Below are 18,460 nucleotides of genomic sequence, written 5' to 3' on the forward strand. Positions count from 1 at the left end.
GTGACTTTATTTTAGGAAGCCGGTGCAGACTATTTCCGGGTCAGGACATGAGAGAGGTATGACTATCTAATTTAAATGTTCCCTGTAATTCTAAGGTAACATGCGTTTACTTCAAATTAGAACAACCTAAAGATCGCTACGGGAATCTAGTGTTATACCTATGAGTATGAATACATGGAAAGGGTTCCAACTGTCACCCTGCTTAGCTTAGTCTTTAGCTTAGCCTTTAGCAGGTTAAGCTAGCCGGCTAGTGTGAGGAAGAGGATACACACGTATTTCATTCTAATTACAGGTTGATGACCTTCATCCTCAAGTTTATTGATGGCCTGCGCCGTTGTCTATGTCGTTATCTCGTTGTAGCTTGATAACTAACGATATAGATAGTCGGAGTCGCTTACTGTTAGTGACTTGTTTGACAGCTGGACATTTGATCAGTTTACTCACCCGGTTACTGTAAGATGACTGCTTAGTGTTGGATAAACTCGTGTTTTTTCCTTGAATTGTCCATTTGAATTATAATGGTACATTCAAATGTCAGGAGGTGTGTTAAGTATGTGTTTGTGTTTTTGTTTGTCTTCCTTAGACTCCCTGGCCGAATAAATAGCTAAGGAGATGGCAGCCAATGGAGCAAGCTTAGAAAAAACTCAAAAACGCACTGGAGTCAAAGACAAACAGAACGGTAGCTCTCAAGGTTTGTTCATGTATTTATCTTAAGGTTGTATTGAAGATTGGGATATACTTCCTCAAGGTATTAGTTCCCTTTCTGTTGCCTACATAGTGAACTTTGAACGTTATTAAAATAAATATTTGGACGTCCGCTTCTTTTGGAATCTTTCAGTATACCATTGTCAACTCAGCAACTTGTTTGTTACTTCATACAGTTAAGCATAATATTTTTTTGTGTATGCTGTTCACCAGATGCGTCAGTCAGAGAGAGGAGAGAGAAGGATAAAGAAGAACGCCTATCCCTGGTGTTATGGAGGAGACCTATAACCACATTACAGTACTTTCTCCTGGAGACCCTCATCAAGCTAAAGGAGTTGGCACTGAAGTAATATATTTCACATTGCCATTCAGGTTGAGATCCTTGTGATTGACAATTTAAATTTTAGCTGATCTTAGGATATTAGAAATGGTTAGAAAGTAAATGCCATTCTATTTGCACTTGTATCCGCTTTGTGGGTTGTTGTTTTTTTTTATCTTAAAACCAGTCTCTGAACAACATTCTTTTTTTCCTCTGGCTTCAGACTGTGGCATCGGCGAGGGCTGGTGTTCTTCTTCCTGGTTCTTTGTTTGTTCTTCTACCTTGCTTACTCCACTGAGGGTACACACCAGAATGTAAGATTTGGGCAGCCTTTTTTTTTTTTTTTACTATCTCTTGGGACTATCTCTTGTTTTTCTTCATGGTTAATATTCAGTCATTGCTGACACTGCTGTGTCTAAAGGTTAGAGCTAAGTCCAATTTTTTTTGCAGGCAGTCTTATCTTGAAACAGAAGTGTCTTCTACTCGACACTGAATAACAGCTGCTTGTTTTCCTTTCTTGATTAAACAAATTTAAGTGGAAGGTCAATTGAGAAATTCTTTCTATCCCCTATCCCATTATGTTGAAGTTGTAAGGCAGACACTTTTCCATAAATAAAAAAACTATAAGGCCCATCAAACCATTGCCTTTATAATGTATGAATGGCTGGACCATGATTTCAGGGAAATGACAACCAGAGTAAAACTGTAAAAGCACCTATGTCTTATTATTTATCCACAAACTGATTTGCATTCTCCTTTCCAGTATGTCAAGTACTTGGAGGGCAAATTTCTATGGTGTGCCTACTGGGTAGGCCTAGGAATCCTGTCATCAGTAGGCCTTGGAACTGGCCTGCACACCTTCCTGTTGTATCTGGTAAGGGATCAAGTTCAAGTTATTTTATTTGTCAAATGCACAACATAACAGGCAAGCAGTCATAGCTGGCAATGACATTTTTGTGTCCAACCTAATACTCTCCCGGATCCCCTCTGCCACGTCTGCGATTGAGCTCTGCATCAATAGTTACAAATTAATCAACACCAGCAGGGTGGGGCAGAGTGGAGATTCACAGCAAAAAGGTTCTCATTGTGATGTGATGATGAGGGAGGTCATTATTGTATGTAAATAGGACAACCTTTACAAACATCAGCTGGTATTTAAACTGTACACCAAATAGCAGGGTAGAACAAACTGTCAAATGTCCGGTGAATTTAGAAATTGTCTGGTATATTATCCATTTCCACAGCTGCCAGTGGATGGCAGTCTTGTGTGACTTCTCTGTGTTACAGTCCTTCCTTTCACCCATATGTTTATCACTCTTACCAACAAACCAAGGGTACTGTGGCTTCTGTGTCTGACAAAGGATCACAGAATGACTCACTCAATGGCTTTATGACATTTGCCATGGTTATGGTGATTGAAACGTTTGTAAATGGAAAGAAAGAAAGAGAAGTGATTCTGCACCACTACGCATTTAGGCCCACAACGTGGTTTTTTATAAAGTCAACATGTGCAGATGTCGGGAGGCTCAGTCGTCCTTTTCCCTTTTCTTTTTTTCTAAATAGATGAACTACATCTTGTTCCTTTTTAAAAATGATACTTACTTTTCAGTCACTGTAGCCTCTTATTTGTTTCCATTATGCATCCAACCTCTTTCAGTACACCTGGTCTGATGCATACACTCTGTGTGTGGGTTTCTCATGACCAGTCATTTGCCCCTTGAGTAGGTGTGACCTCATTCTCTTTCCCCATATTTCTCCACTCAGTGAGGGGATTTCTTTCCCACCCACATGTCATCATCATCCTCCCACACACTGAGCAGCCTCACCTCCCATATGGGTTTGATGTGTCCCAGAAAATCTCCGTGGGAGTAACTCTTTGAATTGTACTATTTATTTTTCTTTAACAGACAAATGTATTCAGAGCCTGAGACTCAATCACCTGTGAGAACAGTTCAGAATTGTGTTGACCTCTAGTCATCGTTTAGCTGCATTGCTTGCACCTACATTTTTTATCAATTATTTTATCATTTATATCAATGTAAAGTGGACCACTTCTTATTTTCACTATCCCCTTTCGTGTGAATTGGGAAAAATGACCAACACAACAACGTTAAATTTGAATCCATGTAAAACAAAGTATTCATGAAAAATGCATCCATATTTTTTTTAACTACCATTATTTATTAATGGAGTCCTTTTTATGAAGATATTAATTCCAGATGGCAAGGGTATTTTGTTCCACAGAACAGCATCCCTCATCTCAACCCACTCACTGTGTAGGTCAGATGTGGTGAAGAAAAAACTGTACTATGGCTGTACGTCAGGTCTAAGGCATTACTATTCAACTCCCATGGAGAGCGACTGATGGAGACCGAGGATAAGTGAACTCGGTGAAGTCACTTTTTCTGCTTGTGGTTGAATATTTAATTACAAGCATGTTATGATTCATCATGATGGTTGAGTTCCATATCTGTTGGACCAATATGTGTTTCTATAGTGTGGAAGATCTATAGGGTAAGGCCTAACCATCTCTTGCTGGACAATGCTAGTATCCGTTGGGGTTGGATAGATGTAGATTGAGTTTGAGCATGTCTATATACCAGGCCATAACAAATCATACAAAATGCAGGTTCTGTGTTTCAATTAGAATTTGAATGTTTCTTAAAGTTGTGACTCGTCTGGTCATATCTGACTCACTGCCTCATTAAGTGAAGCATGTACATCTTTGGGAATGTCTGCCGGCTGGGAAAGAAAGCTCATATTGTGTAAGCGAAAGGGCTTAAGAGAGCTTTCCACCCAGAGAATCACTGCGAGACCATTCATTGCCGCTGACTAATTGCGTGCCGTGTCTCGCTACTGTCATCCTGGCTGTAGCTTTTTAAGGATTCATGACTGGGTGTCTCTGTTGTGGTCTCAGGTGTACAATACTGTTAGTGAGTTGCCAGGTGGGTTAGTCTGTGCCTCAACACTGATAAATGATACAGCATACTCACCTGTCAGGTGTGTGTGTGTGTGTGTGTGTGTGTGTGTGTGTGTGTGTGTGTGTGTGTGTGTGTGTGTGTGTGTGTGTGTGTGTGTGTGTGTGTGTGTGTGTGTGTGTGTGTGTGTGTGTGGTTAAGGTAATGCACTCGTGCTTCTTCCCATGCCGGGGCATGTCGACTTGAATACAATGGGGCTTGTTTGTATGTGCATACACATCTGCTTATTCGCTCTTATTGTTTTTCATATTCCACACAGTCCACACTTTGTAATCTGAACCAAGTAAATCTAGATAAGAAGTTGTGTCAACAGTTTTCACAATAAGATCTAAGAAAAATTCACTTTTTTCACGTTCATAAATAACATATACTTTTCTTCCCTGCTTTATTTTTAAGGAGACCTATAAGCATGTTCATATACATGTCCATCTTCCAAACCTCTATCTATAGGCTTTATTCTAAATGACCAAGTTGTGCATCACCATTGAATTCCAAAATAAGTATATTAACAACTAAACTAGTTTTAAACAAACTGACCACTAAAGAATCCCTCCAACCGCAGGGTCCTCACATAGCCTCCGTGACCCTGGCAGCGTACGAGTGCGGCTCCACTGACTTCCCTGAGCCTCCGTACCCAGACCAGATATTGTGTCCCACGGACGGGGGTCTGGAGGGCAGCGTTTCCCTCTGGACCATCATGTCCAAGGTCCGGCTGGAGGCCTGCATGTGGGTGAGTACGAGTCAATCACTGCTGATGAATTGGTCCAAATTCATGGAGCCCTTGGGTGGTTGCTTGCACAACCTGTTAGTAGGCTGAATAATAGTATTTAACGTGAGAGAGAGAATCTATATGTGATAGGAAGAATAACTTCAAAAAGGTATTTTGGCGAGAAATGACATGGCAACCTGGTACTGCTAAAACATGGATGAATAAAATCGGTATATTTACCGATACAGTATATATTTGCTAGATAACTTTGGAGGAACTAGCCAAAGTAAGCTAGACTTTGAAAAAACCTAACTGAAAAAAAATCCCACCCCTCTCTTCAGGCCTCCATCCAAAGCCACTCTCTAGATCACATGACTAGCCTGCTAGCTTAAGCAATAGGTCTGCCTAGCCTTGTGGAATGCTCCGGTCATGCTTAATGAGCACACGGGCAGAGTGTGCGCAGGAAGCACGCTAGTAGGTTGGTAGTCAGCCAGGTAGGCCATCCAATCATTCCATTTTGGCCAAATTAAATTATTTGGGCTTATTACAGGCCTGTGACAGCCACAGATACCAGATTTTTGTTTTATTTTGCCCTAGCATTTGATTTATTGATTGCTATCAGGATATAAAGAGAATTGCAATGAATATGACAAGAAATGCTTCTAAAATAAATTATCTACCCTCCCTAGCGCTAAATGTAAGACTGGAAGCAAGAATGTTAAATGTAAATACAAATTGTGTAAAAAGCGATCAAATAAATATTTGTGGGCTAACAACTTTTGGTGTGTGTGTTTGTTTGTGCGTGTGCGTGCCCTGGTGTGTCAAAGGGGGCAGGCACGGCCATCGGCGAGCTGCCTCCATACTTCATGGCCAGAGCTGCCCGCCAGTCAGGAGCCGACCCAGATGATGAGGACTATGAGGAGTTTGAAGAGATGTTGGAACAGGCACAGACAGCCCAGGTCTGAGTCACACAGACATGTACACACGAAAACAATTCAGTGCACAATTCTTGTTATATCTGAGCCTCGGTTGTATTATGTTTTTTTCGGAATTGAATTATACAGCTCTTCAAACAGTTCCGGGTTTTCACCAACCAAACAGCAACGTCCAACCCCTTACTGAGCACCAATTATTGAAAAGTGGCACAAAGACATGGCTCCTAGTTGTTCACATCCACGCTGTGCCATGTCTGCATGCTGGTCTAAATTACTGCGTTCCACCCGTCGTTCTAATCCCATCATGTGATTGTATCACCCCTCTGTAAAGCACCATTGACCATAGGACTTGAATTCATTACCTCTAGGTGGGGATGGGGTATGAAGTGTCATGCATGTTCAGTGAAGGGCCCTCCCACCCCCTGTGCCTTCCAGTAAATGTGCTTGGGGAGAGGGGGGGTGAGTCACCCTCAGCCCAGCTCTCTTTAATCATCCCTCATGTCGTGACCCGGACCCCACCCCCCCCACCCCCCATCACCCTTCACTCTATTTTCACCAGTCTCTAATTTAAAGGACGGACAGTTTTGTACAAGCACGGCTCACATGACGGTTCTGAGTCAGCAGAATGGACACACTGTCTGCATCACCTCCTTTGCCGAAATTGAGGAAGCATTAGGGGCAAGCACACAGGACTTAAATGATGATGTAAAGTATTGAGGATATATCCAGTCTGTGTATTTGTTCTTTGTTTTCAGATCTTTGTGTCATCAGCATATTTGCCTTGCTTTGCAGCAACCAAACACGTTTCTTTTTTAAATCTAGTTGGACAAGCAGTTTGAATATGAGCACACTGATTACTTAGCAAATTGTAACCTAAAAAAATAACTTTTATTTCTGTCACATGGGCATGTGAGATCCATTAAAACCATATCAAAAGAGGATGCAGTACATGATGCAGGAAGGGATGTCTCACTGTTGCATTGGTGAACAAAGATAACCAAATGGTCCATTTTCGATGGAGCCAAAACTTGTGACTTGACAAAAAGGGGTATTTATGTGGTCACAGAGTAAAGACTTACTTGTGAGATGCTGGTATTTGGGTTTGCCTAAACTCCTGCAAAGTCTCTGATCTTTAGCACCTAACCACAGACATTTCACCACCCCCAGGGGTGTAGACCCAAAACCCTGCACAGCTGTGCCGGCCTGATTCTTTTTGTAATGATACCAAAAATGATTCATCATTTTTCACGTCATTTCATGATGATCTATATAGTGGGTTCTGTGTTTTGTCTAAAAACACAGAAAAACAAAAAATTGTTCATGATATGGTGTTTGAAATGTAACCTAGAGACTAAATGCCATGAAAGTCAAAAAATGCCAAATGAAATTGTAGGCTGTGCAGTAATCACACGGCAATCGTAACGTTGCTTTGTGCTTCGCAGGACTTCATCACAAGAGCCAAGATGGGAGTCCAGAATATGGTGCAGAGAGTGGGATTCTTCGGGATCCTGGCCTGTGCTTCAGTAAGTTGTTACAAATTCTTAAACGTGATACAATAACTATGAAATCCTCAAAGAATGCTCATGAAGCTCTTTAACATTACTTGGAATCTGTTCTATTGAACCTTTTCACGCTTCTTTCTCCCAGATCCCCAACCCTCTGTTTGACCTGGCTGGGATCACCTGTGGTCACTTCCTGGTCCCCTTCTGGACCTTCTTTGGAGCTACGCTGATTGGGAAGGCTATCGTCAAGATGCACATACAGGTAGATGGTGTGCCCATATCAAATACATATAACATGACACACCTGCTCTTTTTCCCTTCCCCCACAGTACACAATTCCATCCAGCTAAAATCGCATTTAAAAACAAACATTTTAGGGGAAAAGAATGTTTATTCTGGTGTCACATTAGAAGAACCTCAAAATGATGGCTGACATCAAGAGTAGCACTTAAGATCATAAGTGGGAGACTAAAACTTCCAAACATACGTTTTTGGGTCGACCTTTCGGTGGTGCCCTATTCTGTCAGGGATTCCGAGATGTGCGCAGCCTTTGGAACCATATATAGAACCGACAGTTTAAAGGCGGCTCTACGGGGGGTTCCTTAACAAGAGCCAGGTCTCCACGAAAGAAAAGTAGCCCCTCCGTGTCTCTTTAATTACCAAGTCTTCTGTTGAGTCTACCACAGTGACTAACATCAGCCTAGACCGAGGGGAGGGGAGGGGGGTGTGGGTGTCTAAGCGTGAGTCGCCGTACGATTGTGAACCCATCCCGGGCTCCTATCTCCCCGCGTCACCCTGGTACCACCCAGGGATCTCACTACAGAACCCAGAGCTGACAAAGGGTAGCGGACACCAAAGGGCCCCCGCCCCCCCCCCAGGGCAGCACCGTGTTGAGGAGGATGTGCAGTGGACGTTGGAAGGAGGCAGACGTCAGGGCAGGAAGCGGAGCAGACCAACAGAACAAGGCTGTGGGGCTTCTTTTGTTTTTCTGTACCTTGAACCCTCTACTTTTCAACACGTCTCATATCCTGTATTAGGATTGCTGTCGTGGGGGGCATGCGTCATGCTATTCAAAGCTCAACAGTTTCATCGCCAACGGTCTGCTGTGTTGTTTTTTTTGAGACCGGTCCTTTTGTAGTCTAGTATGAAACACACAATTCCCCCCCCTTCATCCTGGGAGTTTGTCCACCATAGATTTAAACTTGGACATGCACCATGTCTCAGTCATAACTTCCCTTCTTTCTCCCTCACAGTGCTGCAGAACTACCCATTAAGCAGTTACGATTACCAAGAATAAAATCGTATTTTTACCCAGCTCTATCTGAAATAGAGATGGGTATTTGTCATCCCAGTTGCAAATCTCGTGTCACCTCTGTAACGGAAAACCCGTTTTTGTTCCCCAAGGTTTTGTTTTTGACTGGGAAGTAACAAAGTTAATCCCCTCGTTTTGGTCCGTCTCCCTGCAGAAACTGTTTGTCATCATCACGTTCAGCAGGCACATAGTGGAGCAGATGGTGTCACTTATAGGGTAAGTCGCTCCCCTGCCCTTTGTGTGAAAGCGAGTGATCGGCCGAGGTGTGCTGCTGACTCAACATCTCTTTGTTGGTTTTGTGGATGGAAATATGTTTGAAAACAATTAGCAGATGGCTGCGCACCGGCGACGGGGCTTGTCTGAGTCTGCCGTTCCGAGCGGAGGCATTTTCCTTGTCGTTGGGAAGTTGCTGCGTTGGTGGTCAAGGGCGTGTGTGGGGTCCAATCAAGAACAGGTTTTGAACTCCTTCTACAGACAAGGTCGATCTCTCCCAGAAAGCGAAATGGAGGAACAAATAAACTCCCTCGGTTCACTTGATTGTAGATTGGGTTACTTTCAGGATTGATTTTCGATTGACAACATACAGGCTAGTAGACGAAAATAACATCTTCCAACATTGCTTGGATGAAAAAGTCAAATATGGAAAAGCCTTCAAGTGAATTAAAATACATTTCAAGGAACCCTGTGTGCCTATTAGTAGTCCTGATGGAATAGGTATTACTAATATGAGATGAGATGACTAATAAGAGATGAGATTTCCAATGTTTGGTATGTATCATGACGTCCTGTTTGTTCCCTGCTGAAATGTTTCATTGGAGATAATCTGTTCTGTTACAACAAACACGACTTGTTCTAGATGAGTCGCTCTGATGTGATCCAGGGCTCAGATGCTGACTCAGCATGGAGTAGATTGAATGTTTTCTTCTTTTGTAGACGTTTAGAAGATTGAGTGACTCAGGCTTTGTTTTGTTTGACATCTGCAATTATCCTATTAAGCTTTAAATGACAAAGTAAATAAAATGTCTACCTATTTAGCTCAGTTGGCTCAAATCTCAAAGGTTTGTTTTTGTGGGGTAAACGACAATACAAGAATATAAGACTATGGTGGAGTCAATTTTGTTAATCCCCCAAAAGTTTTTCAAAGATGTATTCAAGTCTATGCAAGTTTTTTTTAACCCAATAGTCAACCCAAATAATAATAACCTAACTGATACACATGATCAATTCAAAGTTTTGACATTGAGTTTGGACCCTAGTTAGCTTATCCATCCTACCATATAAGGGGATAAACACGCCCTGATTCCACCAAGAAGGCAGCAATGGTGGTAATGGCGATGACATCATGGCGACTCATTTCCTGGTTGATGGGGCTGACACACTCCTGTACAGACTTGAGGGGTATAAAAGCAGGGCTGAGAAGCTTCTGTTTCATTCCACTCTGCTGCCTGCCTCGGTGCACAGCTCCAAGTGGTTGGATGGAGGGCTCTGATCCAGGACCTCCATGTAGCATAGGGAAAAGGGGCGGTACAGCAGTATCAGGGAAGCTACCCATTCTGGAACTGGGTGTCTCGAGGAGAGGACGGGGCTGGAGCTGTATATTGGGACCTAAACCTCCAGTTTTGAGCTGGCAGTTAGAGGAAGTGGGCTTCGATGGGTGAGTGGCTTGGCTTTTGCATTATTCTCTTTCCCTCTTGGCCGTGTGTGTCTTTAGGTCTGTGCCCAGGGTGGGACCAGCTCTCCAGAAGCCCTTCAGTCAGTACCTGGACGCCCAGAGGAACAAGCTGCACCACGCAGGGGAAGGCACACCCGCGGTAAGAACCATGATCCACCACCCTCTTGTCAACCTGGATCAATGATTGATCCATTAGGAATACACCAGCTCCATTTGAGGGACATCCACATATGTTCATCTTAAAGAGAGCATATCCTCATGGGCAACAGGAGTCGCATAGGCTGAATAAATTAATTCTGTATTGTTTGGGAGTAGTGTTGTAAAGAAATGTCATCGTTTTGAATTAGGTTTTGATTTCAATAAATTAAGAATGACAAAACACTACGTTGTTTTATTGCAGTAGTAACAACATCGCTAACCAAAAACAAAAAACATACTTATAACAGTACAGTTAAAACGGGCTGTCCTGCTTACAGACCCTTTTGATAAGTTAATGTAATCATACAGCTCCAGTGTTAACCAACATGTAGAAACGGTTGTGGGGGGTAAACCCCATTTCCAGTCGTTGTTTGCGGAATGTTTCATAAACAAGTATAAACATGGCTTGTTTCTATTATGGCTTCGCTTTTCAAACTGGTTGGACAAATTGAAACGTTGGTCAGGTCCATTAAAGGGACACACTGCAACCATGTATCACAGTCATCATAGCCTCAAAGAACCCACACATCAGTCACACATGAGCAGTATTGTGTTGCTGCCGCACACACTGGGAGGTAATGGGTGTTTTATAAGAAGTGATGTTACAGCATTGATCCACGTGTAATGTTTTAACCCTGATGTCCACCGCTCCTCTTGGTTGTGCAGGGTGAGAACTGGCTGTCGTGGGTGTTTGAGAAGGTGGTGCTGGTGATGGTGGTGTACTTTGTGTGCTCCATCGTGAACTCCATGGCGCAGAGCTACGGCAAGAGGCTGCAGCAGCGGAGACACTCGGAGGAGAAGACCAAGTGATGATGGGCGTCCCAAGACCCCACGACTGGAGGGACGTAGCCCATTGGACACGTGTTGCCACGGTGACCGGTCCCACTGCCCACCCGCCTCCCCTGCGTCTCCAGGGGGTCTCTCGACAACTAAACAACAAACCTCACCCTAGTACCATGCTCAAAGAGAGGCTCCACACCAGGCACCATCGTTGTCCGCGTTCTTTTGAGTGTGTGTACGTGTGCGCTGTTAGTTCCCGTTTGTCCCTCCTCGACTTTCGTAGGGTTCCCGCGCTCCTCCTCCTCTAAACACTATCTCTCCCTTGGCCAGCCACTCATCTCTTAATTTGTGTTCCGTGTGATTGGTCCCACTCCTGCTGATACGAAGATGTCTGTCCCTAGCAACGGACTAACCCGTTCATAGACCTCAGATGTGAAGCGGCAGACGGTGTGGCCGTCCAGGCTGCTCCGCTGCTATGCCTTATGCAAAGATGGGAGGGTCCCACTTCCATTGAACATTGAATTGGTTCTTAATTGATACTGACTTGATTTGTAATTAATTTGTTTTGTGTGCTTGTGTGCGCGCATGTGCAAGGTATGGACTGTCTTTTTAAGGTTGATCCGTGGATACAATGTGCTGACGATTTTGAATAAGGTTAAGCGTTTATTATATTTTTTTCATTTGTTCAAGGTTTAATTTTAACCTTTTGTTTCTCTGGAACATGAAAAACCATTTGTTTTGTTTATGGGATCTGTCGTATATATTTAGAAATGGTCAAAGAAAAAGAAGCAATATCGAGTCCGGACTATGTAGTATTGATGGCTTGCACATCCTGTAAATAACTAATATCTTTTTTGGGGGGTACGTGCACATGGATTTCTATTCTCATGGTCTTTCTGGATATAACGGAACTCAAAACAAAACAAGGAATAGTTGATATCATTTGTAAAGTTACATTGTTCTCTTGGCTTACTTGTTCCATTTGTTCTGTACATTTAGATTGAACCTTGATCAAAGCATATATAAAATGTCTTAATCATTGCCCTGGTTTCCATGTCTGAGTTTTTCGGATTCTATTTTTTAATCCCTGATGGACGTCCACAGATGTCGAGTCAACTGGTACGTATTTCCCCTGGTAAGCTTCATGCTGGTTAAGATTGTCATCATGTAACCTGTGTAAAATCCTCAGATGAAGGCACCTGAAAGGCAAGTACAACCTTACAACTACCTTGGATTAGTATGTGAGCAGTCTTACAATGTTAAACTACCAGTAATACAAATGTGTTAACTGCCATATCTAGTGTTGATGAGGAAATATGCTTTGAACTTTTGCCTTTAAAAGGCAACCCAAGTATGTTTCTGTATTTTTACTTTGTTGACTAAATGACCGACGTCTGTCCTGTACGGACAGGACTCTTCCACTTTCCCAGTGGCGCCTTGCTCTCTCCCGTCCCGTCAGCTAGCTTATCAGACTGGTGTTGGCTGCTCTATTGTCACGGCAACAACGGTCTGTAAGCTGGCTGAAGTTCTGGGCCAACGGCTTTGTCCACAGATTGCTGTGTTGACTTGACTCTACAGTGATCCATTTGTTTTGGATGGGCCTTTACAAGTCCACTTTAGGAGTTGGCCTGATATTGTACCTTATTGAAGTTATGTTTGATTTATTGGATTGGCTGCATTTTGAAAGGGCTGTCAAAATACATCACTCTTGAGTAACATTCCATGTTTAGTTCAATCCATCACAATTAAATAAAAACAATTCATGAAAAATAACTTTCCTATATACAATTGGTTACTACGTTCAGTTCTTAGTGTTGGGGATGCACACAACTGTCAAAGGACAATTGTCAAAGAACAATTACCAGATCCAGCCCAGTAACTGTCTTTGCGAGTCCAAGGCTAGCCCAGTTGAGTGTAGCTAGATATCACTTGCTCTAGAGATGTAAAGCTGTCTAGAAAGTCTTCCTCTGCAATCCCAAACTTGGTGTATTGATGAATGTATGCCCTGCAACAAATTAAATTAAAAAAATTCACAAATGTGAATTTGAGTAAAATAAGCTATAATTTCAACATCAAAGAAAATATTTAGGGAGAAATAAATGTAATTCCCCTAGCCACCTTCAGTAGATGAAATGCATTTTGTTGTGAGTTGGTTTCATTTAAGTGGAACTTGATTTGCAGTTTGTGTATAAAGAAACACCCACCTTGAAGCAAACATGTTCCAGGCCTTTCGCACCATGTTATCAAGAGGTTTCAGCAGAGTTTGGCTGTTGCTGACTAGCGTAGCAGACTTCTCGTACTGATTGAAGGAAACGGGGGATTTCCACATATTGAAAGCCTCTCTGGGTGGAAGCCATGAGGTGTAGAGAGTGGCCTCCTGAAATCCATCTGTAAACACACACATTGTTGGGTATTCTTTAGACAAGAGCCTGCTTGAGATGATCTACGCCCATTTGGTGTTTATTACAGCACCACTGTGTGCTTCATGGAAATGATCTGGCAATGTTTTCAAAAAATATGCAGGGCATTACACATTTGTATGTGTCTAACCCTAAAAGTAACACTAAAGTATTCAAGTCCACTTTTTTTCTATTACACTTTCATTATATGTTTATTGGTTTTCACAGGGTAAGATTGAGCCCCTCCGATGTAGAAAGCAGGAGACTATCAGAATAATTTAAAAAAAAAAATGTTGTCTTAACTTACTGTGCAACTGACACAAACTAGTGTAGCTTGGCTGGCTGAGTGGTGTGAGAGAGGGGTTTTTGGAGTGTCAGTAGTAATTTTTTAGTATATGCAACTAAGAGAATGGGAATTTACTGCTCACATTATTTAAATCATTGTTGATCAGCATTAACTACGGCTATGTCCAGGTAATTTTAAGCTTCAAGCTTTTTAGAATTGTATACAATGCCACTTTCATGTACAAAGACAGACAAATAAAAACATTCATAATAATTACACAAACACTCACATTTTCTTATTGAGAAATGTATTTAGTAGTTGCATGCATATATATATATATATATATATAGATATATAGAGAGAGAGAGATATATAGATATATAATTAACCATTTCAAACAAACCATCCTGGTTTGCAGTGTTTCCATTGTACATTTATCTTTTAACAATCCCATATATATATAATATGCGAGTGATCTGCCTCTGTGCGATCACACCTGGCCTTCCCCCTGATTTGAAGTGCTTCGCTTTTATAAACCCTGTGTGAAAAATCTCAAATCTTAACAGGATAATGGAGGTATATATCAGATCATAATTTCCTTCCCCAGTGGGGCAGTCTTTACTCAAGTACACTTTTCACTTATTTTAGAATTTCTGGTTAGATAGTTAAAAATTATATATATATGTAAATTCCAAAAGTTGTATTGGATTTCCTTGTAATTTCCTTGTAATATTACAATTTTTTATAGCAGGTGTAGTCAAAATGAAGTGCTTACCAGCTTCTGCACTGAATACATCTTTCCCCCTCAGTATGAGCAGGTTGGCCAGAGACCTGTTGAAACCAGTTGTTCTGAAGCTGCCAGCCAACTCAGCACCACCACAGTGGACAGGAGGGGCCCGCACCTGCCAGTCTATGCCTGTAAAAAATATATAGAGAGGAATATTATGGCCCTTAAAATGCTGGAAGAAGCAGAGTTCAATTTTAATCATTCATTAATAAATAAGTATTTGTATACTTACATATTTATAGCACAAAGTATATGAAGAATAATACAAATGTACTCACAATATAGATATATAGCACTCTCACAGTAAATAATGATGGAAAATGAATATGAATGAAAATGAATGAATGGTAGTAGGTTGTTTGAATTCACTATGTGAATTGAATGAACCCCAGTGGCATAAAGATGGAGGGCAGAAAGTGAAATGGAAAACGTCCTGCAGTATTACTCTTATGTAAACTCTGTGGAACCAGATAATACAAAAAAAAATTCGGACTCTACCCATATTGTTTATCAAGAATGATTTATCACGCAATATTAACGATTTACCCGCTATCGAGTCAGTAGACTTAGAGGAGGCATATCGTTTTTCTGCATATCGTGGCTGAGTTCCCGAAGACGACTGTAGTCTAGTGTTCGCCTGGGTGAGTGAATGCTTTTTGTTTTCAGGTTGAAGTCACTATGCTTACGATGGGTTGTACCACTAGTAAACAAAAAGTAAACATGAATAGCCTGATTAACGTTGGCCTTGCTAGTAGACAGCATCATATCATTCCACCATAACGCTTGAACACACCATCAACTCCCAAGAAACATATCCAGTGCGTGCATATCCAATGAACACTTCCTGTCCTCCATCTCCTGTTCGCTGCACTGGTCTGACATCATCTGCCAACAACCTACATCCCTTTCCCCAGGGTATATCATCTTCAGAATGTGAAACCAGATGTGCCAGTGTGATGTAAAACTTTTAAAAAGCTAGATATCATAAGGATACATGTGTTACTATGTACCATAATAATATATATTTAATTATTATAGACAACATATAGCATAATGTATTTCATACACTGAGTTATTTCGGGCCAACTTGCCTTCCTCCATCTTGGTGTTGGAGATGAGCATCTGCCGGAGGTGCTTGAGGAGGCCTGGCCAGCTGAACACACTGTAGGCCATGGAGGAGCTGGCCACCTGTGGGATGCTGCACACACTCAGCAGCTTGTATTCCGGGTGGCACGCCAGACTGCTCACCAGCTCACCTGTGGGACGAGTTTAAAAAGAGCGCAGCTCACAAAACACATTCATCTCATAGGCTATATGATGTAACATTGATCTTTTGTCACTAGCACTGACATCGCATGATGGACTTATAGCGCTAATACGTCAAGGGAGCATCTCATGGCCTCTTTCCGTTAGCACCTTTGGGCGTCACTGGGTCACTTGAGACCATGTCTCAAGTCTTGAGACCGTGTCTCGAGTGACCACGCCTTTCGTACAGCTCTCACCGAGGGGGTTTCTGCTGTAGAGCCCGTAGGAGTCGGTGGTCAGGGCGGGCTGCAGGACGCTGGCCAGCTGGTGGCCGATGACCCGGTTGACGTCCCCGAAGGCGATGTGCTTGATGTTGAGCAGCTGAGAGCAGATCCTGTGCACGGTGTCGTTCTCGTGCACCAGGATGGCGTCCGACAGCCCGTAGAGGTGAGACAGCGTCAGCACCGAGTTGTAGTTCTGCACGATGACCTGGAGACGGGAGGATGAGGAGGAAGTGACCTTGATAGGACAGGGTCTCACTGTGTTTTTACACGTTGTTCGTAGCCACTTAATTCTAAATGAGAGACGGATATACATGCACTGATGACTTTGATCCACAAACGTAATATTACGTTAACATTCTTATTATTAATAGCCCAATGATGTCAATGTTACAACTTTTACAGGATTTTTTCGCAACAGACTTAATCTTCAAGAGCATCATTTTTCTCAGCATGAAATATGAAGCAGTACTCTCTTATATGAACAAAGGGCCTAGATTGACAGTTTAACTTTAAACAAAGCTTGTGCAAAACATATGAAACAAAACTCGGGACTGTGTATTCATTTGCCTGTTTGTTTTCACAATAACATCCAACCATAATATTTGCGCCCTGACTGCCACGCATAAATATACAAAAGCCAAAACAAGTGTACACTCACAACAGCCCTACCTCCCCGCTGTCATAAGGCCAGGTGAGGTGGTTGAGGATGAAGGAGTTGGGGTAGACTTCTCGGAGACACTGCGTGACATAGGTGCCCACCCCGGAGCCCGTGCCCCCCGCCACGCTCATCATGGTCATGACTCCGGCCAGCCTATCACAGCGCTCCACCTCCCGCCTCACCAGCTCCTCCATGGCCTCTCTGTGCCGTGGACCATGGACACAGTAGCTACAGCAGGACACAAAAATACCTGTTGTGTGTGTGTGTGTGTGTGTGTGTGTGTGCAGCGATCAGGCCCCATAACACATGCAGCGATGTTTCACAACAATACGGCTGGTCCTCTGTGATACTTTTGTTGTTGTGACTGGTTATTTATTGTGAACAAAAAACATGAGCTCATTGGTTTTGGGGTTGATGGTGCAGCTTACCCGTTAGCCCAGTTGTTGCCAGAACCCTGTTTCTGGCTAAAATGCGATTTTTCCTCATATCTCCACCTGCCCGACTTGGCTGCCTTGCTCATGCTGTGGTTGATCACTTTAGGCTCCATGTCGATGAGCACAGCCCTTGAGATAAGGTCTGTTAGATTTAACCAAACATGGAGAGAAGAAAAAAGTATTAATTATGTATTAATAATTGACTAGGTAATATGAGTAGATGGTGTCATCTCGCTGTTTTGTTACCAGATCCTGCGAGAGAAGCATGCATTTTCGAAGGAAGATTAGATGGACTGCATTAGCAGTTTTAGGTCCAACCATAACCCAATGCATCATCTAAAGTGCACACAATTGACGTCACGACCTTGAACATGAATGAACTCGGGTCGCTATGGAGACGCACTTCGCGAACAGCTGGGCATGAATCTACAATGGTCCGTTTAACTGTTTAAAAACAACGTGGAATCGGTTATTTCAAAGACCCACTGTACTCGCATGTTCCCTCGTGAAGGACGCACTGGTACTTTTTTTGGGACACGCTGAGAAACAAACCATATAAATCCACTTTTTGTGTCAACTCGTTGGTTTCATTCTGGCTAGTTTGAGACTGGCACCGCACGGTCACATTCATACGGGAGCGCGAATATTACGAACTCTGCGCACCCCGTAAGTTTTATTTGGGAGGCCTGACGTTGCAAGTTTTTCCCTGCGAGATCTGGCAACATAGCGTCCACTGTCCCGGTGACTGACAGGTGACAGCACGTCAGGTGACAGAAACATCAGCAGCAACGCCGCAGAAACAGCCGTCCTACCGCCGGTGGTCGTCTCGTGGAAGAAGCGCGCGGTGCTGGCGTCGGTGTAACCTCTCTTCTGTCCGTCGCGGGCGTCCTTACAGATCACATCAAACAGCTCCTGGCCCACTTGGTTACCGCACTGCCCGAGCTGCACTGTTACGATGGACATCTCGCCGAAGAGGTGAGCGACCAACACACCTTGGTTCACGCCACGGCTGTTCGTTGAAATTTCACATAAAATAAATGACTGATACAGACGCCGAATTCGTTTTTTGAACCTGGTGCGCTTCACGGGCACTTCCTGCATGTGTTGTCTCGAGAGCATGGATGCAAGATCCGGTTCTGCTGAACGAACCGCCCCATTAAAGGCAAAACATATCCTGTTGGTTTTTATCAATAGTTTCAGTCAAGGATCGTAGATCAATTCATAGTTATGCGTAACATAACGAGCAGATGGAGCAAA

General features: G+C 42.9%; 2 protein-coding genes across 3 annotated transcripts; one reads left to right on the forward strand and one right to left on the reverse strand.

Annotated features, from left to right (window-relative positions):
* Positions 1-19: 19 nt before the first annotated feature.
* On the forward strand, positions 20-12,151 carry vmp1 (vacuole membrane protein 1). Of its 2 annotated transcripts, none has more exons than XM_084467139.1 (12): positions 20-56; positions 584-691; positions 919-1,051; positions 1,248-1,338; positions 1,788-1,898; positions 4,565-4,732; positions 5,539-5,670; positions 7,089-7,169; positions 7,294-7,410; positions 8,615-8,676; positions 10,172-10,271; positions 10,997-12,151. In XM_084467139.1, the coding sequence occupies exons 2-12, from the start codon at positions 613-615 to the stop codon at positions 11,138-11,140; spliced, it is 1,218 nt and encodes a 405-aa protein (XP_084323265.1). In that variant the 5' UTR covers positions 20-56; positions 584-612; the 3' UTR covers positions 11,141-12,151. The 2 variants fall into 2 exon arrangements, with proteins under 2 accessions (XP_084323265.1, XP_084323266.1); XM_084467140.1 differs by lacking the exon at positions 20-56 and adding an exon at positions 83-95.
* Positions 12,152-12,362: 211 nt separating this feature from the next.
* tubd1 (tubulin, delta 1) lies at positions 12,363-18,284 on the reverse strand. Its single transcript, XM_084467141.1, has 8 exons — positions 18,016-18,284; positions 17,198-17,345; positions 16,781-16,997; positions 16,085-16,316; positions 15,674-15,838; positions 14,571-14,711; positions 13,315-13,498; positions 12,363-13,115 (listed from the first exon to the last, which is right to left on the reverse strand). The coding sequence occupies exons 1-8, from the start codon at positions 18,164-18,166 to the stop codon at positions 13,010-13,012; spliced, it is 1,344 nt and encodes a 447-aa protein (XP_084323267.1). The 5' UTR covers positions 18,167-18,284; the 3' UTR covers positions 12,363-13,009.
* Positions 18,285-18,460: the final 176 nt, after the last annotated feature.

Source organism: Micromesistius poutassou (genome assembly GCF_964030765.1).
Source record: "Micromesistius poutassou genome assembly, chromosome: 4".
NCBI classification, from domain to species: Eukaryota; Metazoa; Chordata; class Actinopteri; order Gadiformes; family Gadidae; genus Micromesistius; species Micromesistius poutassou.